A 27,562-nucleotide genomic window follows, 5' to 3' on the forward strand; every position below is an offset into this window, starting at 1 on the left:
TGTTTAGTTCTTATAGAATAGCTATATATACCTTTGTAATAGCAAAAATGCGAATTTGTATAGAAAATTTTATTTTAGAAAAAAAATCAAAATCATTCGAAAAAAAAAACACCAATTTTTTATAACCCGATTAATTCACTCCTCGCCATATCGATATCTCCTACTTATGACATACCCGTCATAGAGCACAGAAACATAAAGATTGAATATGTGTCTTCATTTTTTTCTTCTTCAGTCAACGATTAGTAAGACACAAGACACAATTCAAGTTTCTTTTCCTAATTTTAAAAACAATTTTAAAGCATTCTGAATATTAATAAAGTAGATGTGAGATATTCAATGAAACAGCAATCAAGATATATTACAGATTTTCAACATTCTTCAATCATGATAAATAAAGCAGCCAAGATATTTGAGTGCACTCTTTTTTTTATTGATAATTTTTTTTGTGCTTAATTAAAGATTGTAAAGTGCCGATTTTTTTCTGCATAATACTTTTGATATGTTCGCAATTAAAAAAAAACCCTTTGCCTCAGTAATTTCAAGATTTTATAGTGTATTATTTCGCCATAAATACAAATTTTATTGTCAATTTAGCGGTATTTCTAACATTGCCTATAAGAGAGAGATTTGGCTTGCCATAAAACCAGGTTCAACCCACCATTGTTAAATTGAATTGGATTCACTGTAACTCCATTTACCGGTAAATTTCATTAATCTCTTTGACAAAAAAAAAACCACCTTTCTCCGACATGAATTTTTTACCTTTAAAAGCTAAAAAATTACCAGAGAGCAAATTACAAGGATGATTAATATTGACCATTTGGTATAGGCATATGTCCGTTTTCAAAGCGATACGTACATGCAGGACATACATTATTTTGTTGAATAAAATCAAATCTACAAATGGGTGCCGTAGGAGGACCACCAGAGTTTTGAGCAAGGATTCTTGGCATGTAACAGATCGAAAACTCGGGGTTATGATATTTCATGTATATTTTGAACACATGGAGGGTTACCCCGGCATCCTTTGCAAAAAAAAAAAAAAAAAAAAAAATTTCTTCTATGTGCCTTCGGACTTTATGTTTTAAATTGTAGTTCCACTTTCCATATTCGGTATTTATTCTGAGTCAAGTGCCTGTGCGGAGACTCCAAGCAGACAACACGCATGTGTATAACGGCATTGTAGATTTTCTTATAAAATAACGAGAGTTGCCGATCCGGTACATGAATAGATCAGTTAGAAAGCTAGGTTTTAATTTTTAAATTAATTAGATTGGAAAGCTTAATTCGAGGGTTGAAAATAGAGAGCGCAAAAAAGGGGGTTGGGGGTGTTCCACAGGGAATATTTTTATTTTATAAACGCTACATTTGAAAGGTTTATATTTTTCTATTTAATCTTTAACTAGTAATGGATGCCGTAGGAGGTCCATCGGAGTTTTGAGCAAGGATTTCTTGGCATGACAAACAATTCCAGATGTTGGTCCGAGAAGCGTGAACACACCGACCTGACCAACATAGAATTTCCGCTGACCAATGTCCTAACTGAGTGAAAGATACAAACATTTTATAAACATAAAAAGAAAACTTTAAATGTTTAACATATAAGGATTATATATTATTTTCAAAGAAAACAAATATTTGAGAAAATATTTCCAAATTTGAGAAAAAATTTCGAGATTTATTTTAGAAAAAAACATCATATAGAAAACAAAACACAAAATGCATTTACAATCTCAAAATTTTAAGGGAGAAAAAAGAAAATGCAAAAATTTACCGGTATATTTTTAGGTTCGTTCGTTCGGGTTTTTAGTGTAACCGTCGTCAATACATGAATAAAGAACCCGTGTTTTAAAAGCCTAAATGCACAAAAATGTAAACAGTTGTGTTCAATTTTAATATATCTGCTTGTTATATCATTCCTTATCGTGGAAATTGTGTTGAAACTGTTTATTCGAGTATATTTGGGTATATTGGGGTAAAAAGTCATTTTGTGATCGTAAGCGGCTGACATGAACAGAACAAGTTACGAGGGAAAAAGTGATTTAAAATTAAATATATTCATAAAATAAAGTATTAATGTCGTTAAAATAACATTTAAATGCCTAGTGTAACATTGTTATTCAATCAAATTATGTTTAAACTGCTTTTTGAGGTATATTGGGGTATGTTGGGGTATATTGGGGTAAAAAGTCACGCCGGGTCTTCAATGCAGCGAGAAACTCCCGCACCCGGAGGCGTCCTTCAGCTGGCCCCTAAACAAATATGTATACTAGTTCAGTGATAATGGACGTCATACTAAACTCCAAATTACACACAAGAAACTAAAATTAAAAATGATACAAGACTAACAAAGGCCAGAGGCTCCTGACTTGGGACAGGCGCAAAAATGCGGCGGGGTTAAACATGTTTTTTGAGATCTCAACCCTCCCCCTATACCTCTAGGTGTTCGTTTTTTGTTGTTTTAGAAGGTCATATTTGTTTTAGGTATCTGCATAGTCTCATATCTTGGCCTAGAAAGATACGGCAAACCTAATATATGGCACATCAAAGTAGTTACTCTGAACTTCACTAACTCAATATAAATGGAATAAAAATCTACAGCAAAGGGTAGGATTTCTGCAACTTTTGGATGGAATGTAAACATGGACAAATTAATGTCGATAACTGCTGGCTAAAAAATGTAAATATTATGGAGTTTTATGGTAATATATGTACATGTATGTTCCAAATTTGAAAACGTGAAACAAAAAACAAAAAAACGAAAAAAGGAAAAAGAAAAACGATACTATTTATTCATTACTAGTATTCCCATACAAATATATGAGTTTTCCAGCGAATAAAAATGTGACCTAAACCCTCCCCCTATACCTCTAGGTGTTCGTTTTTTGTTGTTTTAGAAGGTCATATTTGTTTTAGGTATCTGCATAGTCTCATATCTTGGCCTAGAAAGATACGGCAAACCTAATATATGGCACATCAAAGTAGTTACTCTGAACTTCACTAACTCAATATAAATGGAATAAAAATCTACAGCAAGGGTAGGATTTCTGCAACTTTTGGATGGAATGTAAACATGGACAAATTAACGTCGATAACTGCTGGCTAAAAAATGTAAATATTATGGAGTTTTATGGTAATATATGTACATGTATGTTCCAAATTTGAAAACGTGAAACAAAAAACAAAAAAACGAAAAAAGGAAAAAGAAAAACGATACTATTTATTCATTACTAGTATTCCCATACAAATATATGAGTTTTCCAGCGAATAAAAATGTGACATAAAAGGTTGACATTTATTCCACGACGAAAGAATCCACCATCATTTCGGCATCACGGGGCTAAACCCTTGTTACAACTTCCTGTGTATGTCAATGCTATAAGTAATCCTACAAGAAATACATATACTTATATGTTAATAATTATTTTATTTAGTGAAGCAGAATTTTTTCTTCCTTTTTATATAAACTTCGTTCCGAACAAAAAATATAAGTCCATTGTAAGCTTACTTACATTCAGTGACAATTTGTATAAGTATTCAGAAAAGGCAATTTAATTTAATTTCATACATGTGTACAACACTGTTCTCTGTGTTCTATCAATGAGCACAAATTAGAATGTTAAAGAAACCTCGTGGGATTTCAAAATCAAAGTGCTTCTATCAATGAGCACAAATTATAATGTTAATGAAACCTCGTGGGATTTCAAAATTAAAGAAGCACTTAATAGAGTTTTCATCATTTTTAAAGTCAAAATGTTTAAACGTTATGCGCTATCCTTCTGAAGTAAATTTTGACAGGAATAATGCTTTGCGGGACATCACTCTGACTCATAATCAATTTTATCGGAAATTATGATTAAATGTTAAAATTTGACAGTCATAATAATGTAGGTATAGTTAAAAGCTTTGATGCTGGTAAACAATATATTGCTGAAAAATACTTATTGCAAGGAATTGGTTCTTATAATGTATTTAATTTTCCCAAAACAGTTTAGTTTGCTAGCCTACCATTTTCATAAAATAGATATTGACTGCTCCAGTTCTCTCATTGACTGTTTTCCTTTTGTTATCATCATTTTTATAGCATCCTAAAACAAAAAAAATGTTTGCTATTTTCATTTAAATGATAGTTTGAAACTTTTCACAGGTTATGCAACTTAAATTACTCAAAAAGAGGCTGTGGGTACCAAGGGACATTCAAAACTCTTAGTCTAAGAGATACCGATAAAATCACAACACAAAAAGTTTAAAAATTCACACCAAGCTGTAATGCAAACTACTTTATATCTCGATCATGGTAAATGGTGACATCAATCGAAAATAATGGCATAATGCAAAACTTCCGACAGACACCCATATTCGATAGAAGTTAATTTTTATTACCTTGAAATTAAAAACAAAACGAACTTACATGTATCAATATCGGTGCTATGCCTTTTGGGAGAAGTAACCTTAATCAGGTGTGTGAGGATTGGATACAGATTAGAGAATAATAGGCAAAAAATAATGAAGATAGGGAATAAAGGGAACAAAAATAAAGACTAGAGAAAAATAGGCAAAAAAGACTTGGTGTACGTATAACTGACAGCATTGTAATGAAGGATTAAAGCCTAACTAGAAGACTTGGTGTACTTATAACTGACTGTATAACGATCAAAGATTAAGTCCTATCACTATCACCGGGATACGGAAGACAGAATCTAAATCCTACCTCATCCTCTAGATGTTTGTTGGCAGTAAAATCATGTCTAATCCATTCCATCAATTCCTTCTGTTGACTTTTATCTGGAATTCTCCGAACAACTCTCAACATACTTCTATACAATTTTAAAACTTCTGACCTCAGCATAAACTAGAATATATCATTGAAACATTAAATTGTTTGTTGCTTTGTTCATTTATAAATAAAGAAGTTTTACACATAAATTGCCATGCCATGCAACGTATTATTTATCAGTGTATACAGGAACATATATATTCTGTTCCCAGGTGTATACTAGAATCTTCGAAGTATCAATTACTACACATTCATCAAAATACCATGCATTTTTTTTAATAACAAATATTAAAAAAAAATATATATTTGTGTTTTAAGTTTTCCTACCCACTGTTTTCCTTTATGCTTAAAAATGGCTGACCTAATTAAAGTTTGTACTGGCACTTTTAGTAGTAAATGACGACCTGTCACGTTCTGAGCCTATTTTTCAATCTATCAAAGACGATAGTAATTACCTCCTGAACGGCAAAGGTGAAAATCGTTAAATTCAAATTGGACCACCATTTTGTCATCAGGTAACAACAAATTTAAATTTGGAAAGCATATATTTGTTGAATGGTTCTTAGGTTACTACCACAGGCACTTGTTTCTATCCATGGGAAGGTAGACCTCTACTACATATGGTTAGTCGACCTTCCCATGGATAGAAACAGGTGCCTGTGCTGTTGACAGCCAACCCGCGAGCGCCCGCCGTACCTCACCATTTTAATAATAGGATTTTTCGTTCGGAAACACACGGTTAAAACACCAAAAAGGCGCTTATGGTACAGGCTTTGGATATTTTTTTTTCATGGTTTGCACTGAATATTAAATTTTCTATTCTCATAGCACATATTTAACACTTCTATATAAGAGGACGACCATTTGATATTCAAGGGGGAAGGGTTTTTTTTCGGATTGATAATTCATTTCATCTGTTTCTACGCATGCCATGCTAATTCTTTATACGGCTTTGCTGCACGAAAATTTATTAATTTTGTAAGCTCTTGTACACATTAATTTGTATCCTCAACTATCCTGAATATTTTATGTTGCAGAATACTTTTCATTCTGTCTTGTGCAAAGTCATTTATTTTCAAAATCCTGCCGCTTGTTAATTGCAGGATTAAAACAACAAATGTGCATTGTTGGAAACTATAAAATTTATGTGTATGAGCTTTAGAAACCGGACGAAAAGAGAGGCTCGCATAACACATAAATTTTATATAAATGTACATTTGTTGTTTTTATCCAGCAATTTACAAGCGGCACTTTAAGGTTTAGTTGTTTAAATCCAAATAGTTATTTCTGATTTCTCAAAGAAATCGACATACATGTACTAAGTTTAACATGTTTTTAAAAACGCGGACCGCGAAGAGGACCCCAACATGAACTGTCACACAAAAAGAATTCGTTTGCTCAATACGGAGTCACAGGAGACTTTAATTGTACAAGTACAAGTAAAGCAGAAAAATTATTTGTGTACCTAGGGGCTATTTGTACAATAGTTGGCTGATTGCAGGATAAAGTAAAAGGTTCCTAAAAATAAGTAATTTTTCTTAAGTGTACCCTGCCGGGGAATAGTATATACATTGTGATAAATCCTACATACCTTTTTTCAAAAGGAGAATATTTGCCACTGGACGTAAAGTAACAATAATCAATCAATCTATCTAAAAAAAAACACATATTTATTTCTATGGCCTTAACAACATTTGAACAACATCTAAGCTAAAACACCAAGAATTAGCTCCCTTGGAGACTATTTCTCACCTTACGTCTACCGTCCAGTCATTGTTTTCACACGATAAAATAGTGCACACTTATCGAAAAACAATAACATTACACCCATTAACATACTATACCTTTGATAAAGACATCATATGAGGTACTTTTGAGGCCATTTTAATTTGAATCCACTGGCCATGAAATGTTTGTTAAATCGTTGTAAGATGGGAGATAACTCGATTTATTTTTATGGCAAATCAAGTCAACGAAAACCATTGATTCAAGTGGTTTTCAAAAAAGAGAAAAAATATGTTGTCTGTTATCCGATGAAGAAAAAGAAAAATAAATGTTTACTCTAAACAATATTGTGGTATTAAAAAGATCTTTATGGTTTTTATTGGTCATAAATGTATACGCTTGTAAATTGGAAAAGAGGAGGGGGATGGGGGTCGGGTATTGCCGTGTTTCAAAAATAAATTGAAATGCATTTATAATTACATATATAATTATTCCCGTTATCCATTTTTTTCTTCCTTTTTTTTTTGCAAAAAGTTAACGAACTATCGAATAGCTTTTTCATCTGCGTAAAACTTCTACAAAATTTATTGGCAGTGGCTATAGTTTGCCGGCTCCGGCCTCTTAGGTGATATTTTACCCGCCCTGGCAAAAAAGCCTCCTTAGCGCTATTTTGCCGGAGCCGACAAAATAGAAATTTATATAGAGTTTTACTATTTTGCCGATCTTAAATTAGATTTTTCATCATATTAATAGAATAATAGAAAGAAATGTTGTGACATACATTTAAACATGTTAACTAATAAGAAATCTCTAAAAAGATATATCTTCTTTTAAAAATGTTTACACAGGCAAAGCATGCATACTAAAATTGATTTTCTAATACAAAATATCCCATAAGTTTTGAAAAAAGTAAATTAATCTCAACATCTTCAAAATGCTTTACAAGTGTTAAAAAAACATGCAGTGCCTTGCTTTTTGTGCATTGTTTAGTCTTGCACAAGAAAAATGCTGTAAATGCAGACATGAACTACACATAACCATGATAACGTTTGTTGGATAGATTTTTTTTTAAATACAACAAATGTAGTTTGTTCATGATTGGTTGTTTAGCGAGAATAACGCAATAAGTTTTATTTGTTATTTCAGGTTTGTAATATTATGCATTACATTAGAACGCACTTGTTAGTGCAAAGTGTATACCAAGTTTGATTTAAATTGATTAAAAGATGTTGAATGACGGACAATTTCGCAAGTTTTGACAATGTTAGTTTCTGTGCTGCTTATCAACTCAAACGAGTGCCGCCATTCGTAAATGTATATAGTTTTAAGATAAAAACGGAGATACATGTACATGTATTGATGAAACATTTTGGTTAACCAGTGGATGGCGATTTGTGGTCTTTGTGCCATGAACACAGCAGTACTTTATTGCACCATAGCCTAGATCGTTATTAAAGGTTTTGTTTGGTGCTCTATTTTTCATAAATTTTATAGTCCTTGAACCACGTTTCCACAGTTGCACATATTTGTACTTTTCAAAGAGCCCCAAGACCTGTTTAATCTCTTCGTATGAGTCGAACATAGCATTTGTTTCAAGTTTTTTTTTTTTTTACAACGAAGTGAAGTCATCCATTTTCGAACGTCAAAGAAGAATTTATTTCATTTGGTCTGGAAAAAAAATCGGCAATAAGATCGGCAAATAGCAAAACTCTATCATGTCTATGTAAAACGCCATTTCACCGGAGCCGGCAAAATAACACTAAGGAGGCTATTTTGTCGGAGCTGATAAAATAGCACATAACAGGCTATTTTTGCCGGAGCCGGTAAAATAGCAACTTCCAAATTTATTTGCACAAACCAGCTAGAGGCATATATATTTACAAGTTGTATTATATATGTCTATGCACAAAATCTTTTTTTTCTGAGATTACAAACAGTAAAATTGGCAATTATAAACTTGTGTATATAGTGACAGTGAATATCATTAAAACATTTCAACTACAAACACACGTGTACTCTTGTATAATTATAATAATTGTAATAATCTTATTAAGAACGGTCTATTCGCATCTCAGGTTCGCATGATTTGAACATGAATACACATAATTTTAATTCAATCATATTTTCTTAATAAAAGTCAATTATCTATATGTACATTGCCATGGTTTTATTTTATATAAAGAAAACCATTATTTTGAGAGAAAAAAATAATTATATATATAGTATCTTTAAAATGGCAAAAGTCTAAAAAACGTTGCAAGGGAGATAAATCTATTTCATATCTAACATGTCTAACCCAGGATAAATGTTTGTACATCTTGTAATAGCATCGTATTACAGGACCAATCTGTTGATACACAACTTACGTAGAGTGGTGATATCTGGTAAGGTTTAACCTTAATTTTGTACATATAGAAAAATTCAAATTTGTGTATTCTACTATTGATTGGTTTATGTTTATTTAGAACTTTGATGTCATTTTTATATCATATTCTACTTCCTGCTTAGTTAAATCATTTTTGTAAAATAATTTTAATAATATCAAACGTATGTTTACCTTGAACGGTGAAATGTTGATGACTGTACATTGTCTTGTCTCGCTTTGACAGAGTCAAAAAGAGAGACTAATGAATACTGTTTCTAGAGGTGGCGTTAACCATTTGTTAAAGTTTATGATTAGGACAGTTTAAGGGAAACACTAAATGATAAATCAATGATATGTTTGGTATGCAGTTGTATAAGCATTGGCAAATCTCATTTTCATGGAGATTATTAGACCTCGCCCCTCTCAGTCATGGTCTATAGACTTTGAATTTCGCATAGTTTATATTATAATAATGAAAGTTTGTGATCATATAGGTCAGTCTCTGGGGAGCCACTTATCAGGCTTATGATAAGTCAAAGATATGTGGTATACAAATGATACTGTAACAGCTGTATTTAACTAGAGACATATACTAGTATTATGTTTCTGATTTAAAAGTTTAATATAAGCACATCTCATTTCCTTGGAAATTATTTTGGCGCTTCACCTCAATCATGGTCTGTTGACTTAGAAACTTTTATCACGAAAGTTTAACGGTCACAGTTTGTAATTAGGTCAGTCAATTACCTAGTCGAGCACATATCCCTTAATGAAAACAAACCCTAACTTAACCCAAGCTTTAACTAACTCTGAACCCTCACTAGAAAGTACGGGGGTACCTGGTTTTTTTTTATCGTGTCAGAATACATATTCGAGAAAACGAATGCTCATGCAGTCTTTTCATCCAGGTCTTTCTCGGAGAATTCTAGCGAGCTTGATCAGTTGTCACTGGACGCCGTTACTCCATCAACAAGCAATCAAAAAGTAGATCTTTTTCCTGTTGCTGGGAAAGGAAGAATGCCTTTACGATTGTTTAAAATTTTGTTTTCCTTTTTCATGTTTTTATCAAAACTCATATGAAATTGTCGTAGGCAACAGGATTTACATCGAACACGATTTTGCATCTATCCCGCTACAATATTCGGTGATGAAACATTATTCGATAACATAAACGCTCTCGGATCTATACTCTTCATTGAAAATTTGACGACTCTAGATTTAATTACTCGCCATTATTAAATTCTGAATAGCACAGTTATTTTTCATTAGTCAGTCTTTAACCTTTGACAAGCGTCATCGCTCATTACTTTAACAAAACACATATAGCCACGCCTTAATCATTTACACATTGCATGTGCATATTCGTAAATAGCGTGCTATAAACATAACATAACATAACATGTTAACAGAAAATATCAAACAGGGTACATGTATATGTATCAATGTCAGCATTGGTCAGAATTGATTTACAATTCTTTCCAATTAACTATTGAATTTCTATTTATCAGAAAATAGTATTATATGGCATGGAACATATTTACGGTATATTGAAGGCTCTGTGTAATTTAGATACGTGTCTTGCTTATACCGGTCGCTTATTAAGTGTATAAAGTGATGTTAGAGAATTTGTGACAATCCGTAAATGATGGTAGTTTGCGAATAAAGTATCATTGATACTCACAAATAATTGTGATAAGTAGATTCATATAAATACATGCTTTTTCCGTATCTGCCATATGTTTATTTTCCCTATATTGACATCTGCTCTCTGGCTAGAACCCTCTGGAAGATATGATGGTCTTGGGATAATAACAGGAGGGATGTGAAAAAAACTGCGTTTTGTATTTGCGCCATTCAGCATTTCATGTGCGCCAAAAAAAACTGTTTCATTTGCGCCAACTTGAAGTAAACATAAGTCACGATACACACACGTTATATAGAATTTATTGAGCTGATTACAGAAAATACCCCCTCCGTCTACCATTCTGCTGATCACTACGGGGAGGTGTAACTGGGATTAAGAGCAACATAGATTTATTTTACAAGTTTATAAAATTATTCAGATCACACATTAACTAGCAATTTTTCTATAAAATATAAGAACAGATCTCGACTTTGACGTCATATATAGAAATAAGAAGATGTGGTATGAGTGCCAATGAGACAACTCTCCATCCAAGTCACAATCTGTAAAAAGGAAACAATTATAGGTCAAAGTACGACCTTCAACACGGAGACTTGGCTCACACCGAACAGCAAGCTATAAATGGCCCCAAAATAACTAGTGTAAATAAATTCAATCAGGAAAACCAACGGTCTAATCTATATAAAAAACGAGAAACGAGAAAGCTTATGAACTACATCAACAAACGACAACCACTGACCAACAGGTTCCGGACTTAGGACGGATGCAAACACATGCAGTGGTTTTTAACGGCGCCAACATTCATTCTAACCTGAAATAGTAGATAACCTTGGAAAAAATGGCGTTAAATAAAATAATGCACATTTACGTATTTTCCAGTCTGTCCTGTCGGAGTGTATCAATTATAACAGCGATGCATTGTCGTATCCGCCTGGTGTGAATCAAATGATTAGGGTCGGTTGTAAGGGGTGTGTAGTCTACAATTGTAAAATACTGCGACCGTAAAATAACATTTCTACTGTTTACCGGGTTATCAAGAACAAGTAAGTAATTTAAAAGATAATTATTTGAATTGGGTCTGATCTTATACTGTTCAAAATAGAATATCATCAATGAAAATTTATTTGTTTGCTCAAATGAAAATTTTGCTTTGGCGCAATTGAAAATTAGCGATAATGTCATACGCCCGGAGAACTTTAATTATTTGATTGTATATTTTAAAAAGATAAAAACCAGCCATGGTTACCATTCAATCTCATTACCAAACATTACACTGATTAGTTTTCTGAGTTGTTTAATTCTGATTTCTACAACTATAAAATAAAATTGCTAAGATTTGTAAAATTGTATTATCAGTTAAGTAGTATGTCCATTTCCATTTGGCTGTCTACCTTGACACATATTACTTCTAGTATACATACATGTCAAAAGACTTAGTATGTTCGAGTAACTAGCTAGTATAAGCATAAGTCTAAGACATTTTTGCATTTGTCCTCAACATTTCATTTCATTAGGGAAGGTATGTGGAAGAGAAGATGTCACAATGTAGGGGGATCTGGATGGGGTGAACATAATAGAGAATAACGGTAAAAACATATTTAATAATCAAAATTAATCATTTTCATGAGAGATTTACAGATTAAGCGTTATTTTTTATAAAAGATAAATAAAAATGCCCTAAGATCTAAGAATACAGCAACAAAGGACCCCATCCAGATCCTCTTTTAGTGACCTATGTTTTTATCCGCTATTTAGGGTTATTGTTGTTGCATTATTAACTCGAAAAATGTAGCGTAAAGATAGAAGTAGAAGTAGAACACCCCTCAGCCCAAATAGGGTCTTCCATATTATATATTATCAACGCTACTTGTTGCTCACTGTTGATCAAATGTTTTTAAAAAAGTCAAATTCATTTAACATGTTTTAATATGAAAGTAATCATCAGGTGTGTTTATTTGCTATTAATTCTGTTTTGTTAATAATCTGAGTAGATCAATAATGAACTTAGCCACCAATAGATTACCTGTGGATAGACTATTTAATTCAAGTCAGGGTATACTTGTTGATAGACTATTCCATTCAAGTCAGGGTATACTTGTTGATAGACTATTCCATTCAAGTCAGGATATACTTGTTGATAGACTAATCCATTCAAGTCAGGGTATACTTGTTGATAGACTATTCCATTCAAGTCAGAGGTATACTTGTTGATAGACTATTCCATTCAAGTCAGAGGTATACTTGTTGATAGACTATTCCATTCAAGTAAGAGGTATACTTGTTGATAGACTATTCCATTCAAGTCAGAGGTATACTTGTTGATAGACTATTCCATTCAAGTCAGAGGTATACTTGTTGATAGACTATTCCAATCAAGTAACAGGTATACTTGTTGATAGACTATTCCATTCAAGTCAGGGGAATACTTGTTGATAGACTATTCCAATCAAGTAAGAGGTATACTTGATGATAGACTATTCCATTCAAGTCAGGGGAATACTTGTTGATAGACTATTCCAATCAAGTAAGAGGTATACTTGTTGATAGACTATTCCATTCAAGTCAGGGGAATACTTGTTGATAGACTATTCCATTCAAGTAAGAGGTATACTTGTTGATAGACTATTCCATTCAAATCAAGGGAATACTTGTTGATAGACTATTCCATTCAAGTCAGGGGAATACTTGTTGATAGACTATTCCATTCAAGTCAGAGGTATACTTGTTGTTAGACTATTCCATTCAAGTCAGGGGAATACTTGTTGATAGACTATTCCAATCAAGTAAGAGGTATACTTGTTGATAGACTATTCCATTCAAGTCAGGGGACTACTTGTAGATAGACTATTCCATTCAAGTCAGGGGAATATTTGTTGATAGACTATTCCATTCAAGTCAGGGGAATATTTGTTGATAGACTATTCCATTCAAGTCAGAGGTATACTTGTTGATAGACTATTCCATTCAAGTCAGGGGAATACTTGTTGATAGACTATTCCAATCAAGTAAGAGGTATACTTGTTGATAGACTATTCCATTCAAGTCAGGGGACTACTTGTAGATAGACTATTCCATTCAAGTCAGGGGAATATTTGTTGATAGACTATTCCATTCAAGTCAGGGGAATATTTGTTGATAGACTATTCCATTCAAGTCAGAGGTATACTTGTTGATAGACTATTCCATTCAAGTCAGGGGAATACTTGTTGATAGACTATTCCAATCAAGTAAGAGGTATACTTGTTGATAGACTATTCCATTCAAGTCAGGGGACTACTTGTAGATAGACTATTCCATTCAAGTCAGGGGAATACTTGTTGATAGACTATTCCATTCAAGTCAGAGGTATACTTGTTGATAGACTATTCCATTCAAGTCAGGGGAATACTTGTTGATAGACTATTCCATTCAAGTCAGAGGTATACTTGTTGATAGACTATTCCATTCAAGTCAGAGGTATACTTGTTGATAGAGTATTCAATTCAAGTCAAGGGTTAAAATCTGTTTAAACTTCGTGTAATAATCAAAAGACAGTGTCCAGAGCAAAATTTAGAAGAAAAAAATTGCATTTGGTTGTTTTTTCACTGTTAACTTTTAGTTATTTTGGCTATTTTTTAAAGTTAAAAACTATATTCAGATTGAATCAAATAGGGAATACATGTGCAGTTGAATTATTTTTGAGAAAGAATACTTATATCAATGGAAGCAATGGCCATCATATCCCTCAGAGCGATCAAGCTCTTTAAATATTAGTTTTTATTGGCTTTGAACTAGCCATCAGTAACTTTTCGTACTCTCAGATCTGTACTTTGTGTCTGTTTTGTTGTGAGCGATGTATAAAAACCCTGCCACGTCCAATCTGCGTTTTTGTTAGATTTTTTTTGCTTTTTATCGATCCGATGAGTTGAGCCCTTTCCAACTGATTTTTATAGTTAGTTCTTATGTTGTACTGTTACACCACTGTCCCAGGTAAGGGGGAAGGGGGGGGGGGGGGTTGGTGCTTTTAAACATGGTTAACCCCGCCACATTCTATATGTGCCTGTCCCAAGTCAGGAGGCTGTACATGAGTGGTTGTCGTTTATTTGCCGTTTCTCATATTTGTTTTTTGTTTTTTATTTATAGTTTGTTGTTGTGTTATTCCGTTATACCACTGTCTTAGGTTAGGGGAGGGTTGGTGCCCTCAAACATGTTTAACCCACCACATTCTGTATGTGCCCGTTCCAAGTCAGGAGCCTGTAGTTCGGTGGTTTTCGTTGGTTCATGTCTGTCATATTTGTTTTTCGTAAACTGTTTTGTTATGATTAGGCCGTTAGTTTTCTCAATTGAACTGTTTCATATTTTTCATGTCGTGGCCTTTTAAAACCGACTTTACGGTATGGATTTTTCTCATTGTTGATACCGTACGGTTGCCTATAGTTGCTTACATCCACTTCATTTGAATTTTGGTTGATAGTTGTCGCATTGGCAATCATATCACATCTCCTTATTTTTATCTTTATTTCATGGACGTGGAAATAGTAAAATTCACAAAATCTACTAGCGTAGATGTGTATGTTAATTGATTATTGTTTGTCATATGTTCAGTGAACTATATTGCATACATATTTAGTGTGAGGAAAACATTCGCAATTAATCCAAGTTTTGCAATGAGAAGGGTGGGGATTCAGATGCAAAGATAGCTAGGTAGGTTGAACATGGTAATGTTTTGGTACAAATGTATCTATGCAAGTGCTTGAGTAAGAAACATGTTCAAACAACAATGCATAAGACTAATGAATAGGTTAAAATTGAATCTATTCATGGATCTGTCATCTCTTTTTAGATATGGCATCTGGCACAACTACAGACGTCAACTGTGGACCATGCTTATATAACAATATAACAGTGCCTGGTAATGTCTGGTGTTTATCGTGCGAGGAGGGCCTATGTCAGTCGTGTGCTGACAGTCATCAGGGTATCAAGGCTACCAGAAACCACAAAGTAATTCCGGTAGAAAAATGTCACCACGTGGCTTCCATCGGACATTTGATGTCACAAACCTGTAAAAACCACAACAAAGCTCTTGATCTTTATTGTCCTTCCCATGATGCTCCTGTATGCTCTTTATGTATATCAGAGAACCACAGAGAATGCAAGGACATTGTATCATTGGATGATGTCGCTAAAAATGTTGTTTCATCTTCTTCGTTTTGTAATCTAGAACAAAATGTCGGAAATCTTTTCAAAAACTTATCCCAGTTAAAGGCAGAACGGGAACGGAATTCCAAACAGCTTCAAAGTGATAAAATAGCGAAAAATACATCAGTCAAGGAAATGAGGAGAAAACTTAATGAACTCTTAGATACATTAGAAGAAAAACTTTTGCAAGAGTTATCTTCCAAAACTGGAACCTGTGAAACGGAAATCAATAATTCTTTATTCGAAATAGAATTGAAAACTAAAGCAGTATACGCTATACAATCCAACATCTCCCAGCTGAAAGAAATGGCTACAGATGTACAATTTTTTCTTGCAATTAGAGAAATTGATAAGTCAGTAACCACAGAGACTAACTGGCTGCATGCAATCGCGAATCAACGCAACATGGAAGAATTGACCTTGGACCTAAAAACTAAACCAATGGAAGACTTGCTTGAAACAAAATCACTAGGTTCAGTTAAGATAGACCGCAGCCGAAATACTGTTCCAATAAACCATCTGGGTATGAAAGAGGCACAGATACCACTTGAAGCAATGCGTAATAAAATAGACCGAATTAGGTTACAGCAGAAGATATACATTCCATTGCCAATTACTAACATGTTAGTTGAAAATCTGTTTGGATGTATGATATGCAGTGATGGAAACATTATCTTTGCAGATGGTCCAAGTAGGACAATTAAAGTTTTCAATAAAAAAGGAAATCATATAAAAGACGTTCGTGTACCTGGCACACCAAGTGACATAACAGAGATATCACAAGGTCGGATTGCTGTCACATACTGAATTGGAGAAAAATATGAGATAGCAGGTATAAAAAATTACCTTTATAAAACTGTTAAATCAGTTAGTACAAGAAGTACATGCTGGGGAATATCCTGTAATGATGGAAAGGTGGCAGTGAAGTGTTCAAATGAAGGTATTGAACTATATGACATAAATGGAAAGAAAATGCAGGATGTTAATGATGACGAGAAAAGTTATCGATTGATTTATAATATTGAAATATCTAATAGACACATTTATTATTCTTACTCTTACCAAAATTCTGTGAGTTGTCTTGGTTTTGATGGAATCCTAAAATGGAAATATGAGAGTAATTCCCTGCAGCATCCAACAGGGATAACAACAGATGGTTATGGTAATGTCTACGTAGTCGGACGAGATTCCAAAAATCTAATCGTCATTTCAAAAGACGGACAAAATGGAAGAGAACTATTCAAGTGCAAAGTTACACCTTGGTCGGTACACTTTGAAAAACATAATAACCAGCTTTTAGTGAGAGATTATGAAGGAGCTACAGTATACGACGTCGTTTTTGGACAATAGACTTGTAGGCCAGTATAGATCGATACATTTCGTCAATTTGTGCACGTGGAACGCGTTTTACAAACCGCCACAAGCTAGGCCGTTTGTATATAGTGAATTACTTTATGATTCTGTATAAAAACGCAAAATATATTACTGATGTGAAAGTGCTAATATTATGAAAAATGCTCATTATTTCGTTTAAACGCACTTTTTCTGCTTTTTCTGACATGGTTTTATTGGTAACCCAATGGGATATGCAATTTCTTCAGTGCCAAGTTATTCTGCAGACACCAGAGTTCACCCCTATTTTTGTTAAAAAGAGGTGTTTTTTTTATGTCTTGCTTATTTTGTAATATTATTTCTTGTCCATTAAATCTTTTGTACCAAATATTGTTTGTTATATCGATCTTGTACACTCGGTCAAGGGTACATAGAAATTACTTATAGAACCATTTAATGATTTTAGTCGTGTCTAAATAAGGGCTAGATATGAAACATTTACCAACCGTCTTTTTATCACGCCTAATTACAGGATGATGACCAACAGTTGTTTTACGAAAAGAGTTACACAATTGGTAAAACTCGATGAATAATTGGGAAGTGTTGATCATTCTGGAACATATTAATACAACTCTGTTTTTTGGGGGCTCATGTTTCTCATTTTTTTTCAGGAAACATTGTTTATCTGTTCGTGTCTTTTTCTTTTGGCCATTAAATTGTCCGTATTTCTTTTAACTTACGGGTGCCACATGTGTAACAAGATTTGTCTACCCTTCGGGAGCACCCGAGATTGCCCCAATTTTTTGGTGGGGTTCGTGTTGCTCAGTCTTTGGTTTTCTATGTTGTGTTTTGTGAATCGTTGTTTGTCTTGGTATTTTTTTTCCGCTTTTTTCCATGGCGGTGTCAGTTTTTCTTCTACTTGTGAGTATTAGTGTACCTAGCTTAGGTGTCTTTCGCCTCTCTTTTGCATGAGTTTTTCATTGCCACCTTGGTATATGTTTTACTCCTTTTAAAGATTAAAGATGTTTCATATTTATCAATTTATGTTAACAAAAAAAACCAAAAAAAAAACCTGCCGGTGTATGTGGAACACATGACACTTAAAAACTAACGATCGATCTCTGTTTTTTTGTGACTATGTTGCATAGTTGCAGTCGAGTCACTTTGGAGACACCTCTACTGGAAAATCCTTCAAATTGTGGGAAAATTGATGTTCAATGAGGACTAAAGTTTACGTTGAGTTTAAAATGGACGATAGCTAAATTCGTATAGTTTGGAAGGTCATATCTTTCGACAAACATCACAATTGGAGATTAAAACATATATGACAATATCATCTATCGTAATGATATGAGACTTAGTTTTAGACAACATAAATTTAAATTTTAAGATTCTTATCTCCGTTTGTCCTGATTTATTTATTTCATGTATTTCCTATACAAGAGCATCTTCGCTAGCCAAGAGTTACGATTTAGTCCTCTCCTCTTCACATCTTAGCTGACGAAGGGTTACGATCCGACCCCGTCCTCTTCACCTATAATAGATTAAGACAAAATTGTGTATACATCGGTGTGTAATCTAGCAATATGTAGAAGTCACGCCCACTCCCACTTCATCATAATTGATTAAAGACAACAGTTGTACTATCTTTATTTTGGACGTGTAAAAATGGCTGTGTCCAGTGTTTACAAATGTTGTGAATCAGAAAGCGTATATATACGTTGGCATTCCAACATTTGCACGAGGAACATACCCAAGAAGTTCAATTAGTTGAGTATGAACTTTAAATGTTTAATGTTTGGCTCCCTTATTCATGTTATTCCAGATTGGGTTTTCGTAGAATTGATCACGAATGCTCAATGTTGCCTCTAGTTTACACATCTTTCTCTAGTTGGAGTTATATTATAAAGGAATTTGTTTTGTTTCGTATACTATATGAACACAAATGTTGAAATAATTCATGATCATGAGCTGTTTAGAGTGCATAGAATTCTACGAGCACAAATGGATACACAAAATAACAATTATGTACTCATGTATACGATAAGTAAAGATCAATGTTATTTCCAATAGTAATAGATACCTCGTATTTGGTAAAATTGGTATAAAAACATTTATAATATAGTCAATACAAAAGAAAACATCTCAATCATGGAAGATAACATGATTTATATTCACGTGATTCGCACATGACTACGCACACTTAAAATGCAAACATATTTTCTCACTAAAAAGCTAATCATTCATATATATATACATGAATAATTTATTGCGGTAATTTTTTAGCCTACATAAAGATAAACAATTCTTGTTGAAAAAAAATTAATACACTATTAAAAGAACAGTCAGACAAAAGCATCTTAAATTTTACAGTGGATATAAATCTAGTGCAGATATGTCATACCTATAAAAAGAAAAACAACAAAATTACCGAACTCCAAGGAAAATTCAAAACGGAAAGTCCCTTAACAATTGGTAAAATCAAAAGCTCAAACACATCAAACGAATAGAAAACAACTGACGTATTCCTGACTTGGTACAGGCATCTTATGTAGACAATGGTGGATTAAAACTGGTTTTACAGCTAGCTAAACCTCTCACTTGTATGACAGTGTCAATTATTGAAACAGAAATAGTGTCTGGTGATGTGGTAAGGTTTAACTATAATGTTTTTATACATGTATATTGAAATGGGATATTTGTATGTTCTTTTATCATGTTTATTGAATGTCTCATTATAATTTAGAACTGCTCTACACTTTGTAGGCATCTAGTAAATTTTATGTCTACTTCCTGCATAGTTTATCGGTTTTGTTAAATTATTTAATATCAAATATGCTTACCTTGAATAGTGATCTGCTGAAAGTTGTAGATGGGTAAACCCTTTTTGTATACTAAGGTATGACATTCATCATGTCTATTTGATTGATTGATTGGTGTTTAACGCCACTTTCAACACTATTGTGCTATTTTGTGGCGGTAATTTATTATGGGTGGAGGAAGCCCGGGTGCCCGGAATGAACCACCGACTTTCGGTAGGAAAATCCGAATCAATTAAGATTGGAGTCGAGTGCGCCTGCCTCGTGCGGGATTCTAACTCACGACCTCGGAGTTGACTGGCTAGTGGTACAGTTGTCGACTAGTTAGACCACTCGGCCACCGAGGCCCCCTGATCTCTATTTGATAAATATTTTCCCGACAAATAGAGAGAGATGAATCGTAGTATTTTGAGAAAATGTCAGTCTAAGTTTGTCTATTGAGTGATATGTAATTAACTTACATAATGGTTTAAACCATGATGTGAACTATACTGTTTTGCGGATGTGAAATGTGGAGGGTTGAGAGCAGTGGGGATATTCAATCCCTGTTTTAACAATTATAACAGTATTCTTGATAACAAATCAAGTACAACTGGCCTGGCTATTAACTTGGGATAGGCACATGCAGATGTTGCTAGGTTAGGTGCCCGCACAGCTCTTAAACCCCGTCTCATTCAGTTTGTGCATGTCCCATGTCGGGGGCTTGTAATACACTGATACAGTTGTGGTCGTTTGTTTGCTGTATATCATATTTGTTTTTCATTTATTGTTTTGTACATAAATCATGCCGTTTGTTTACTTGTTTGAATTGTTTTACATTTATCACTTTGGGGACTTATATAAGTTGCTTTGTAGTATGGATTTTGCTCATTGTTGAAGAACGTACGGTGATATATAGCTTCTACGTCATTTCAAAAATAAAAAGATCTAATATAATTGCCAATGAGAGTAATCTCGTTGGCAATTATATCACATCTTCTCATGTTTATATTCATCGCTTGGAAGTGAAACTAGTGAAACATCACTTGATTTCCTAGCGTAAATGCGTATGTTCATTGATTATTGTTTGTCTAATGTTCAGTGACCTATATTTCATACATATGTACAACGAGCAAAACATTTGCAATTTGTCTAAGTTGTGCAATGAGAATGGCGGGGAATCAGATGCCAAGTTATCCCGGTAGGTTAAACATGCTTATGTTCTGGTACAAATGTATATATATATATATGTGTGCAAGTGTTAACATGTAATAAACATGTTAAAGCATCAATAAACAAGATTTATGAATAAGTTTAAGTTGAATCCATTCATGGATCTGTCATCTCTTTTTAGATATGGCATCTGGCACAACTACAGACGTCAACTGTGGATTATGCTTATACAATGAGATAACAGTGCCTGGTAAGGTGTGGTGTTAATCGTGTAAGGACGGCTTTTGTCAGTTGTTTGCTGACAGTCATAAGGATATTAAAGCTACTAGAAACCACAAAGTTGTTCCTGTTGAAAACTGTCCCCACGTGGCATCCATCGGACATTTAATGTCACAAACCTGTAAAAACCACAACAAAGTTCTCGATCTTATTTTCCTTCCCATGATGCTCCCGTATGCTCTTTATGTATATCAGAGAACAACAGAGAATGCAAAGACATCGTAATATTGGGGAATGTCGCTAAAAATGTTGTTTCGTCTTCTTCGTTTTGTAATCTAGAACGTAAAGTAGAAAATCTTTTCAGGAATTTATCCGATTTAAAGACCGAAAGGGAACTTAATTCTTAGCAGCTCCAAAGTGATAAAATAACGTAAAATACATTAGTTAGGGAAATGGGAAGAAAACTTGATGAACGCTTAGATACTTTAGAGGAGAACCTTTTGCAAGAGATATCATCAAAAGCCGGAACATGTGAAACGGAAATAAATAATTCATTATCCGAAATTGAATCGAAAACTAAAGCTGCACATGCTATACAATACAACATATCTCAGCTGAAAGACATTGTGACAGATGTACAATTATTTCTTGCAATTTTGCAAATAGAGCAATAGATAAGTTAGTAACCACTGTGACCAACTAGCCGCATGAAATCGTGAATCTCAAAAAAAAGGGATGATTGATCTTGGACTTAAAAACTAAACCAATGGAAGACTGGCTTAAAACAAAATCATTAGGATCAGTAAGGATAGACCTCAGCCGAAACCCTGTTTCAATAAACCACCCGAGTATGAAAGAGGCACAGATACCACTTGGAGTAATGCGTTATAGAATACACCAAATCAGTTTACAGCAGAAGATATACATTCCATTTGATTATAGCACGTTATATGACCAATCTTTTGGATGTATGATATGCAGGATTGGAGACATTATTCTTGTAGATGGCAAAAGAAATAAACTTGCCGTTTTCAATGAAAATGGAACTCATATAAACGACATTGTTGAACCTACAAATCCATGTGACATTGCAAAGATATCACAAGATCGGATTGCTATAACATACGGAGATGTACACATATTTGAAATAGTAGATATAAAGGATTATAAGTATAAGATCGTTCAATCAGTTCGTACATCAACAATATGTTTTGGAATATCTTATGATAATGGACAGCTGGCAGTGAAGTGTACAGATGAAGGCATCCACAATTATGATATCAATGGACAAAAAATAAGGAATATAAAAGATAACGAATTTCATCTTATTAATAATGTTGCAATATTTCACGGACGAATTGACTTTTCAAACACTTTAATTCAAAATTCTGTGAGTTGTGTTGGTCTCGATGGAACTGTCATATGGAGATATAAGAATGGTTCCCTGCATCATCCAATAAGGATAACAAAATATGGGTATGGTAATGCCTACGTAGTCGGACGAGATTCCAAAAATGTATCCGTCATTTCAGAAGATGGACAAAATGGGAGAAAACTTAAGTGCCATGTTACACCTTGGTAGGTACACTTTGATAAACACAATAACCGTCTTTTAGTGTGAGATTATGAAGAAGCTGTATTATACGACGCTATGTTTGGACAAGAGACTTATAGGCCAGTATAGAAACACTTTGTGTGCACGTGGTACATAAATAAAGGCAACAGTAGTATACCGGTGTTCAAAAGTCATAAATCGATTGAGAGAAAACAAATCCGGGTTACAAACTAAAACCGAGGGAAACACACCAACTATAAGATGAAAACAAATGAACAGGAACACTGAAGTGCAACAAAAACAAACGCCAACATACATAGAAACGAACTATTTGATAACAACTGCCATATTCCTGACTTGGTACAGGACATTTTAAGAAAAAATGGCGGGTTGAACCTGGTTTAATGGCTAGCCTAACCATCCGCTTTATGACAATGTTAATAAATATCACTGAAATGACAATACTACGTAACAGAAATACAGCACAAACACACGTAAGAACATTCATCACAGAGAAACGCACAAACAAATAATATAATAGTCGACACAACATACAAACCACAGAACAACAACGAACATATTCCATCAACGACAGACAACACAGGATATCAAAAACAGTGACGCGCTTACGTGACTAACATGAAATCTCGAACTTTATACAATTATTTTCACAATACTCGTTCAAACAATTTTCATGACAATGATGGTATTGAAAGGCAATTTTTTATTATTTGGACTACAAACGATAAGACATAACACATTATCCAACCGAAACAATAACAGAAACATCAAAAATTAATACATAAATGTTGGAAGTACAAAATACCGAGACACGTAGTATAGCAATGCAAATTCACACTCGGTATAACAGTCATATTCGGGAATAGGTCACGTTCGGTACTTAGCAGACAGACAACATAGATGTTAAACCACAATCTAAGACGTGGTAAAAATGTCATTAGTTAGTTTAGACACAGACACATCGTATAGATCAACCAATTCGTGATGGTTTCCAAAAAATTTACGGAGTGTCATTTTTAATCTTTCCTCCTCATAATTCTGTTGGAGCAGTTTCTGCGTAAGGAGCACACTCCTGTATATGAAGTCAGTATAGTGTGAACATGCACGAGCATAACGTATCAATTGAGATATATAAACACCATACGACGGAGCAGAGGGTATGTTACTGCTGAGTAATGGGAAATTGGTAATTGGGAAGTTGAAATCAGCTAGTTTGTCATAGATTTTAGTGTGAAGTCGTCCATCTATGTCAATATTGAGGAAAAGATCAAGGTATGAAGCAGTCCTTCTTGTACCCTTCAAGTTCACTGGGATATAAGAGATGCAAGTACTGACTGAAATATGGGTTATTCAGTGATAGGACATCATCAATATATCTGAAAGAAAATTAAAGAATTTTGCAAGGTGCTTTTTCTTTTTGTCTTTTAGAAGGTTCTGAATGAATTCTGCTTCATACGAGTACAAAATCAAGTCGGCCAGAAGGAATGCACAATTAGTACCCATTTGAATACCGACTGTCTGTTGAAATATCAATCCTCCACACTCAACAAATCATGTGTTACAAACAGACACAAGGACACATTTATATAGAGAATTATTTTATGGTTCTGAATCTTAGATATTGTATGAAAACGCAAAATCTCTAACTAATGACAGAAAAGAAACGTGTATGAAAAGTGCTATCCGCTCACTGCCAGTGTGTAATTGGGTAAATGTGAAATTGCTTATATTATGAAAATTTTGCTTTATTGCATTTTAATGCCTATTTCTGCTTTTTTTTTTGGCATTTTGTGGTTTTATAGGTAAACATATTCCATCAATCGAATTAAAAACCGATCTCGAATCGCTCAAGTTTTCTGATATGTTGCTAGATAAATCTCAAAAATCGTCAACAAGTTCTGTGTTAAACCGAGAAAAAAATAGTTTACTGTCAAAAACATCTACAAATACAGTTCCTAGTGTGGACACTGTATTACTTGCAAACATTTTCATACATCTTCCAAATCTATTTCTATATGTGTTTTGCATAAAATTGTAATTTGGAAGATGAAATTACTTGTAAACACAATTTGAATTATGAATTTTAAGTTAAGTAGTGATTTGGTCCAGTTGAAAAAGGTCAAAATTAGTATGTCTAAAGCTGTCAAACTGAATAATAGACATCCTTAACATAATATTTTCCTTATTTTTAGTTACAATTGGTAGACTTTTCTATAATTTTGATATAAATTGTTCCAAAAGTAGTGTACTTAAAATTTTATTGCGAAAACACATATGAGATTTTTGTATTTACATTAGTTGTTAAAATTCTCACGAAATGCACTATAAAATAACTGTGTTCTCAGGCAAAATGACTAGTTAATTCTGTCTCATATCTTGATTGACAATCAGGATCGGTTGAGAACAAAAGTTTACGACATAAGAGAGGATTTCCACTTCCTCATTGTGAATTTTCCATTTCTATGTTGCCACATTAATTCCAGCAGCACTGCATTTGGAGAATATAACTCCTAGCTCGTACGAGTTGAGAGCTTGCATTGCCAATCATGATTTCCTTAATAGGGCGTTTCTACTTACAAAATGTACAATGAAGCTATTAAACTTAAAGTTACAAGTGATGAAGTTGAAACCATCCCCTCAAAACGGACGCCATCACGAGTTGGTTGACAATTTGGATTACCTGTTTCACAGATGACGGAGGATATGTTTTTATTGTCGTAACGACAATCCCGTACTCTTTTCTCATCCATTTGACCTACCGAATTAGAATTATGACCGGATTTGTACTTACATGAACAAAACGACGGGTGCCACATGTGGAGCAGGATCTTTTTACCCTTCCAGAGCACTTGAGATCACCCTGGTTTTTCGTGGGGTTCCTGTTGCTCAGTCGTTAAATTTCTATGTTGTGTTCTGTATACTTGTTTGTCTTTTGGTCGTTTTTCAGTTTTTGCTATAGCCTTGTCAGTTCATTTCCAACTTATTAGTTTGACTATCCCTTCGGTATCTTTCGCCTCCCTTTTAGTACAAAAAGGGTCTGAAAAGTAAATGGAACGTGACTGGTATTCTCTAACAGGCATGCGCGAACATGATGTATATTTGGGTAGAGACGGGCTTCACAAATAACTAATTAGTCCTTACAAAACTTTATCTTTGATCAGGTTCTTTAGTCATAAACTGAATAGAATAGAGAATGGAAACGGGGAATGCGTCAACGAGACAACAACCCGTTCAAAGAGCAGAAAACAGACAAGGCCACCAATGGGTCTTCAACGCAGCGAGAAAGTCCCGCACCCGGATACGGGTTTAAGCTGGTCCCTAAACAATAATGTATTCTAGTTAAAGTCTAGTTAGTAATGTCTGAAACTTGAACATGTTAAAACAAACTCAGATTGTAAATATTTCCAGGACGGACAACTAGAGAAAAAACTCTTTATCTAAATATTCTTTAACTACACCCTTTCTTTCTCTTTCTTTCTTTTGCACGAAAAGGCACACTCGTAAGAATAAATCGCAGATAATTGGGGACATTGTTCTTTTCTGGAATGAAAGAAAACGGATTGCTTTTAGGCTAGTAGAGCAGGAACTGCTGACCTTCTGAAGGCACCTGACCTTATCCTCGTATCTGTTTCAAAATGGGGTGTTTTTGCTGTATTATTTGTGTGTCATATTTTTGAACTTTTTATTACTTCAACATGTTCAATATCCATGTTGTTGTACGACCTTGTTAATTATTTATTTGTACTTAAAATTGTGTTATGTATCATTTTGTCGGGCTCGATTAGGTATTAAGGATACTGAGAATTTACTGGTACCGACAGTTTTTTTAATTGTACCAAATTTTGGTTGTGTCTTAATTAAGGCTAGACAAGAAAAATTTACCGTCTAATTATTAGGCCTAATAACAGACTTATACGACTATATAAGCCTCTTAATGAAATCTTAAAAAGAGTAAAAACATATTCCAAGGTGACCGGGTAGTGACGATTGATTTTTTTAAAATTCAAAATAAAAAAATCCACTTGATGAACTCCGACAATCTTGCGTATATCATAGAAGGTCGTGAAATATCTGAGAAAATTATATTATAAAGAAGGATACATGTCAAAAATTACTTATAAAGATATACAGGTGCTAAAAATAGATTTTAAGACAATTGAAATGAACTCAATACTTGTAATGACCCAATTTAGATCATTTTACAACTTTTCTATCTTTTGTTCTGTTATTTATGGATATTACCCCACATGTGTGTTCATCAATGCTAAAATATCGAGATCGACATCTAGAAAAGAATTCCGTAACTGGGTTACACAAACGTCCTTTTAAGTTAAACGAAGTCTTAGGTTTTTAGTGTCAATTAAACATCGACACACATTGACACTTAAAAACTTTGATTGATGTGCGTGCTTGTACTATCAACCTTCAATATCTTGCGGGGCTTCGGGGTTCGAGTGGTCTAAGTCGTTCATCTGCTGTATTACTAGCCTGTCAACACTGAGTATGTGAGTCGAACCCTTACGTGGCAGTTGCATTCGATCAAATCTTAATTGACTAGTAAAGGATTGTGAGTTTTCCTGATGAAGCTCGGTGGTTCTCCCCGGTCACTCCGGCTTGCTCTAACAATGAAAACTGAACGCCGGAAACCACAAAATGTGAAACAATTCAAACGAGAAACCAATGGTATAATGTATGACAAAACAGTAAATGTAAAACAAATAGGACAGACAACAAGCGACAAATTAAAATGGTATATTTTCACCAAAAGAGA

At 33.9% G+C, this 27,562-nt stretch overlaps 2 protein-coding genes across 4 annotated transcripts; one reads left to right on the plus strand and one right to left on the minus strand.

Annotated features, from left to right (window-relative positions):
• Positions 1-3,303: 3,303 nt before the first annotated feature.
• LOC127724517 (LYR motif-containing protein 2-like) lies at positions 3,304-6,718 on the minus strand. Its single transcript, XM_052231501.1, has 4 exons — positions 6,625-6,718; positions 4,715-4,855; positions 4,012-4,091; positions 3,304-3,391 (listed from the first exon to the last, which is right to left on the minus strand). The coding sequence occupies exons 1-3, from the start codon at positions 6,661-6,663 to the stop codon at positions 4,017-4,019; spliced, it is 255 nt and encodes an 84-aa protein (XP_052087461.1). The 5' UTR covers positions 6,664-6,718; the 3' UTR covers positions 3,304-3,391; positions 4,012-4,016.
• A 2,054-nt stretch (positions 6,719-8,772) lies between these two features.
• LOC127724506 (E3 ubiquitin-protein ligase TRIM56-like) lies at positions 8,773-23,166 on the plus strand. 3 transcript variants are annotated; one of them, XM_052231488.1, is made up of 3 exons: positions 8,773-8,889; positions 11,395-11,558; positions 15,338-17,413. In XM_052231488.1, exon 3 carries the CDS (start codon positions 15,340-15,342, stop codon positions 16,498-16,500), a length of 1,161 nt encoding a protein of 386 aa, XP_052087448.1. In that variant the 5' UTR covers positions 8,773-8,889; positions 11,395-11,558; positions 15,338-15,339; the 3' UTR covers positions 16,501-17,413. The 3 variants fall into 3 exon arrangements, 2 of the variants coding, with proteins under 2 accessions (XP_052087448.1, XP_052087447.1); XR_007992532.1 differs by lacking the exons at positions 11,395-11,558; positions 15,338-17,413 and adding an exon at positions 21,178-23,166 and having other exon boundaries at positions 8,782-8,889; XM_052231487.1 differs by lacking the exon at positions 11,395-11,558 and having other exon boundaries at positions 8,782-8,889.
• The last annotated feature ends 4,396 nt before the right edge of the window (positions 23,167-27,562 follow it).

Source organism: Mytilus californianus, unplaced genomic scaffold, assembly GCF_021869535.1.
Source record: "Mytilus californianus isolate M0D057914Y unplaced genomic scaffold, xbMytCali1.0.p SCAF_14, whole genome shotgun sequence".
Classification (NCBI taxonomy): Eukaryota; Metazoa; Mollusca; class Bivalvia; order Mytilida; family Mytilidae; genus Mytilus; species Mytilus californianus.

Excerpts from the sequence above, each read along its gene's own strand:
- LOC127724517 (XM_052231501.1), bottom strand. The coding sequence starts at position 6,663 with ATGGCCTCAAAAGTACCTCATATGATGTCTTTATCAAAG. Across the intron at positions 4,856-6,624 it reads ATATGATGTCTTTATCAAAG|TTTATGCTGAGGTCAGAAGT; the intron begins GTATAGTATGTT and ends GATATATTCTAG. Across the intron at positions 4,092-4,714 it reads ACAAACATCTAGAGGATGAG|GATGCTATAAAAATGATGAT; the intron begins GTAGGATTTAGA and ends TTTTTGTTTTAG.
- LOC127724506 (XM_052231487.1), top strand. The coding sequence starts at position 8,811 with ATGTTTGTACATCTTGTAATAGCATCGTATTACAGGACCAATCTGTTG. Across the intron at positions 8,890-15,337 it reads ACGTAGAGTGGTGATATCTG|ATATGGCATCTGGCACAACT; the intron begins GTAAGGTTTAAC and ends ATCTCTTTTTAG.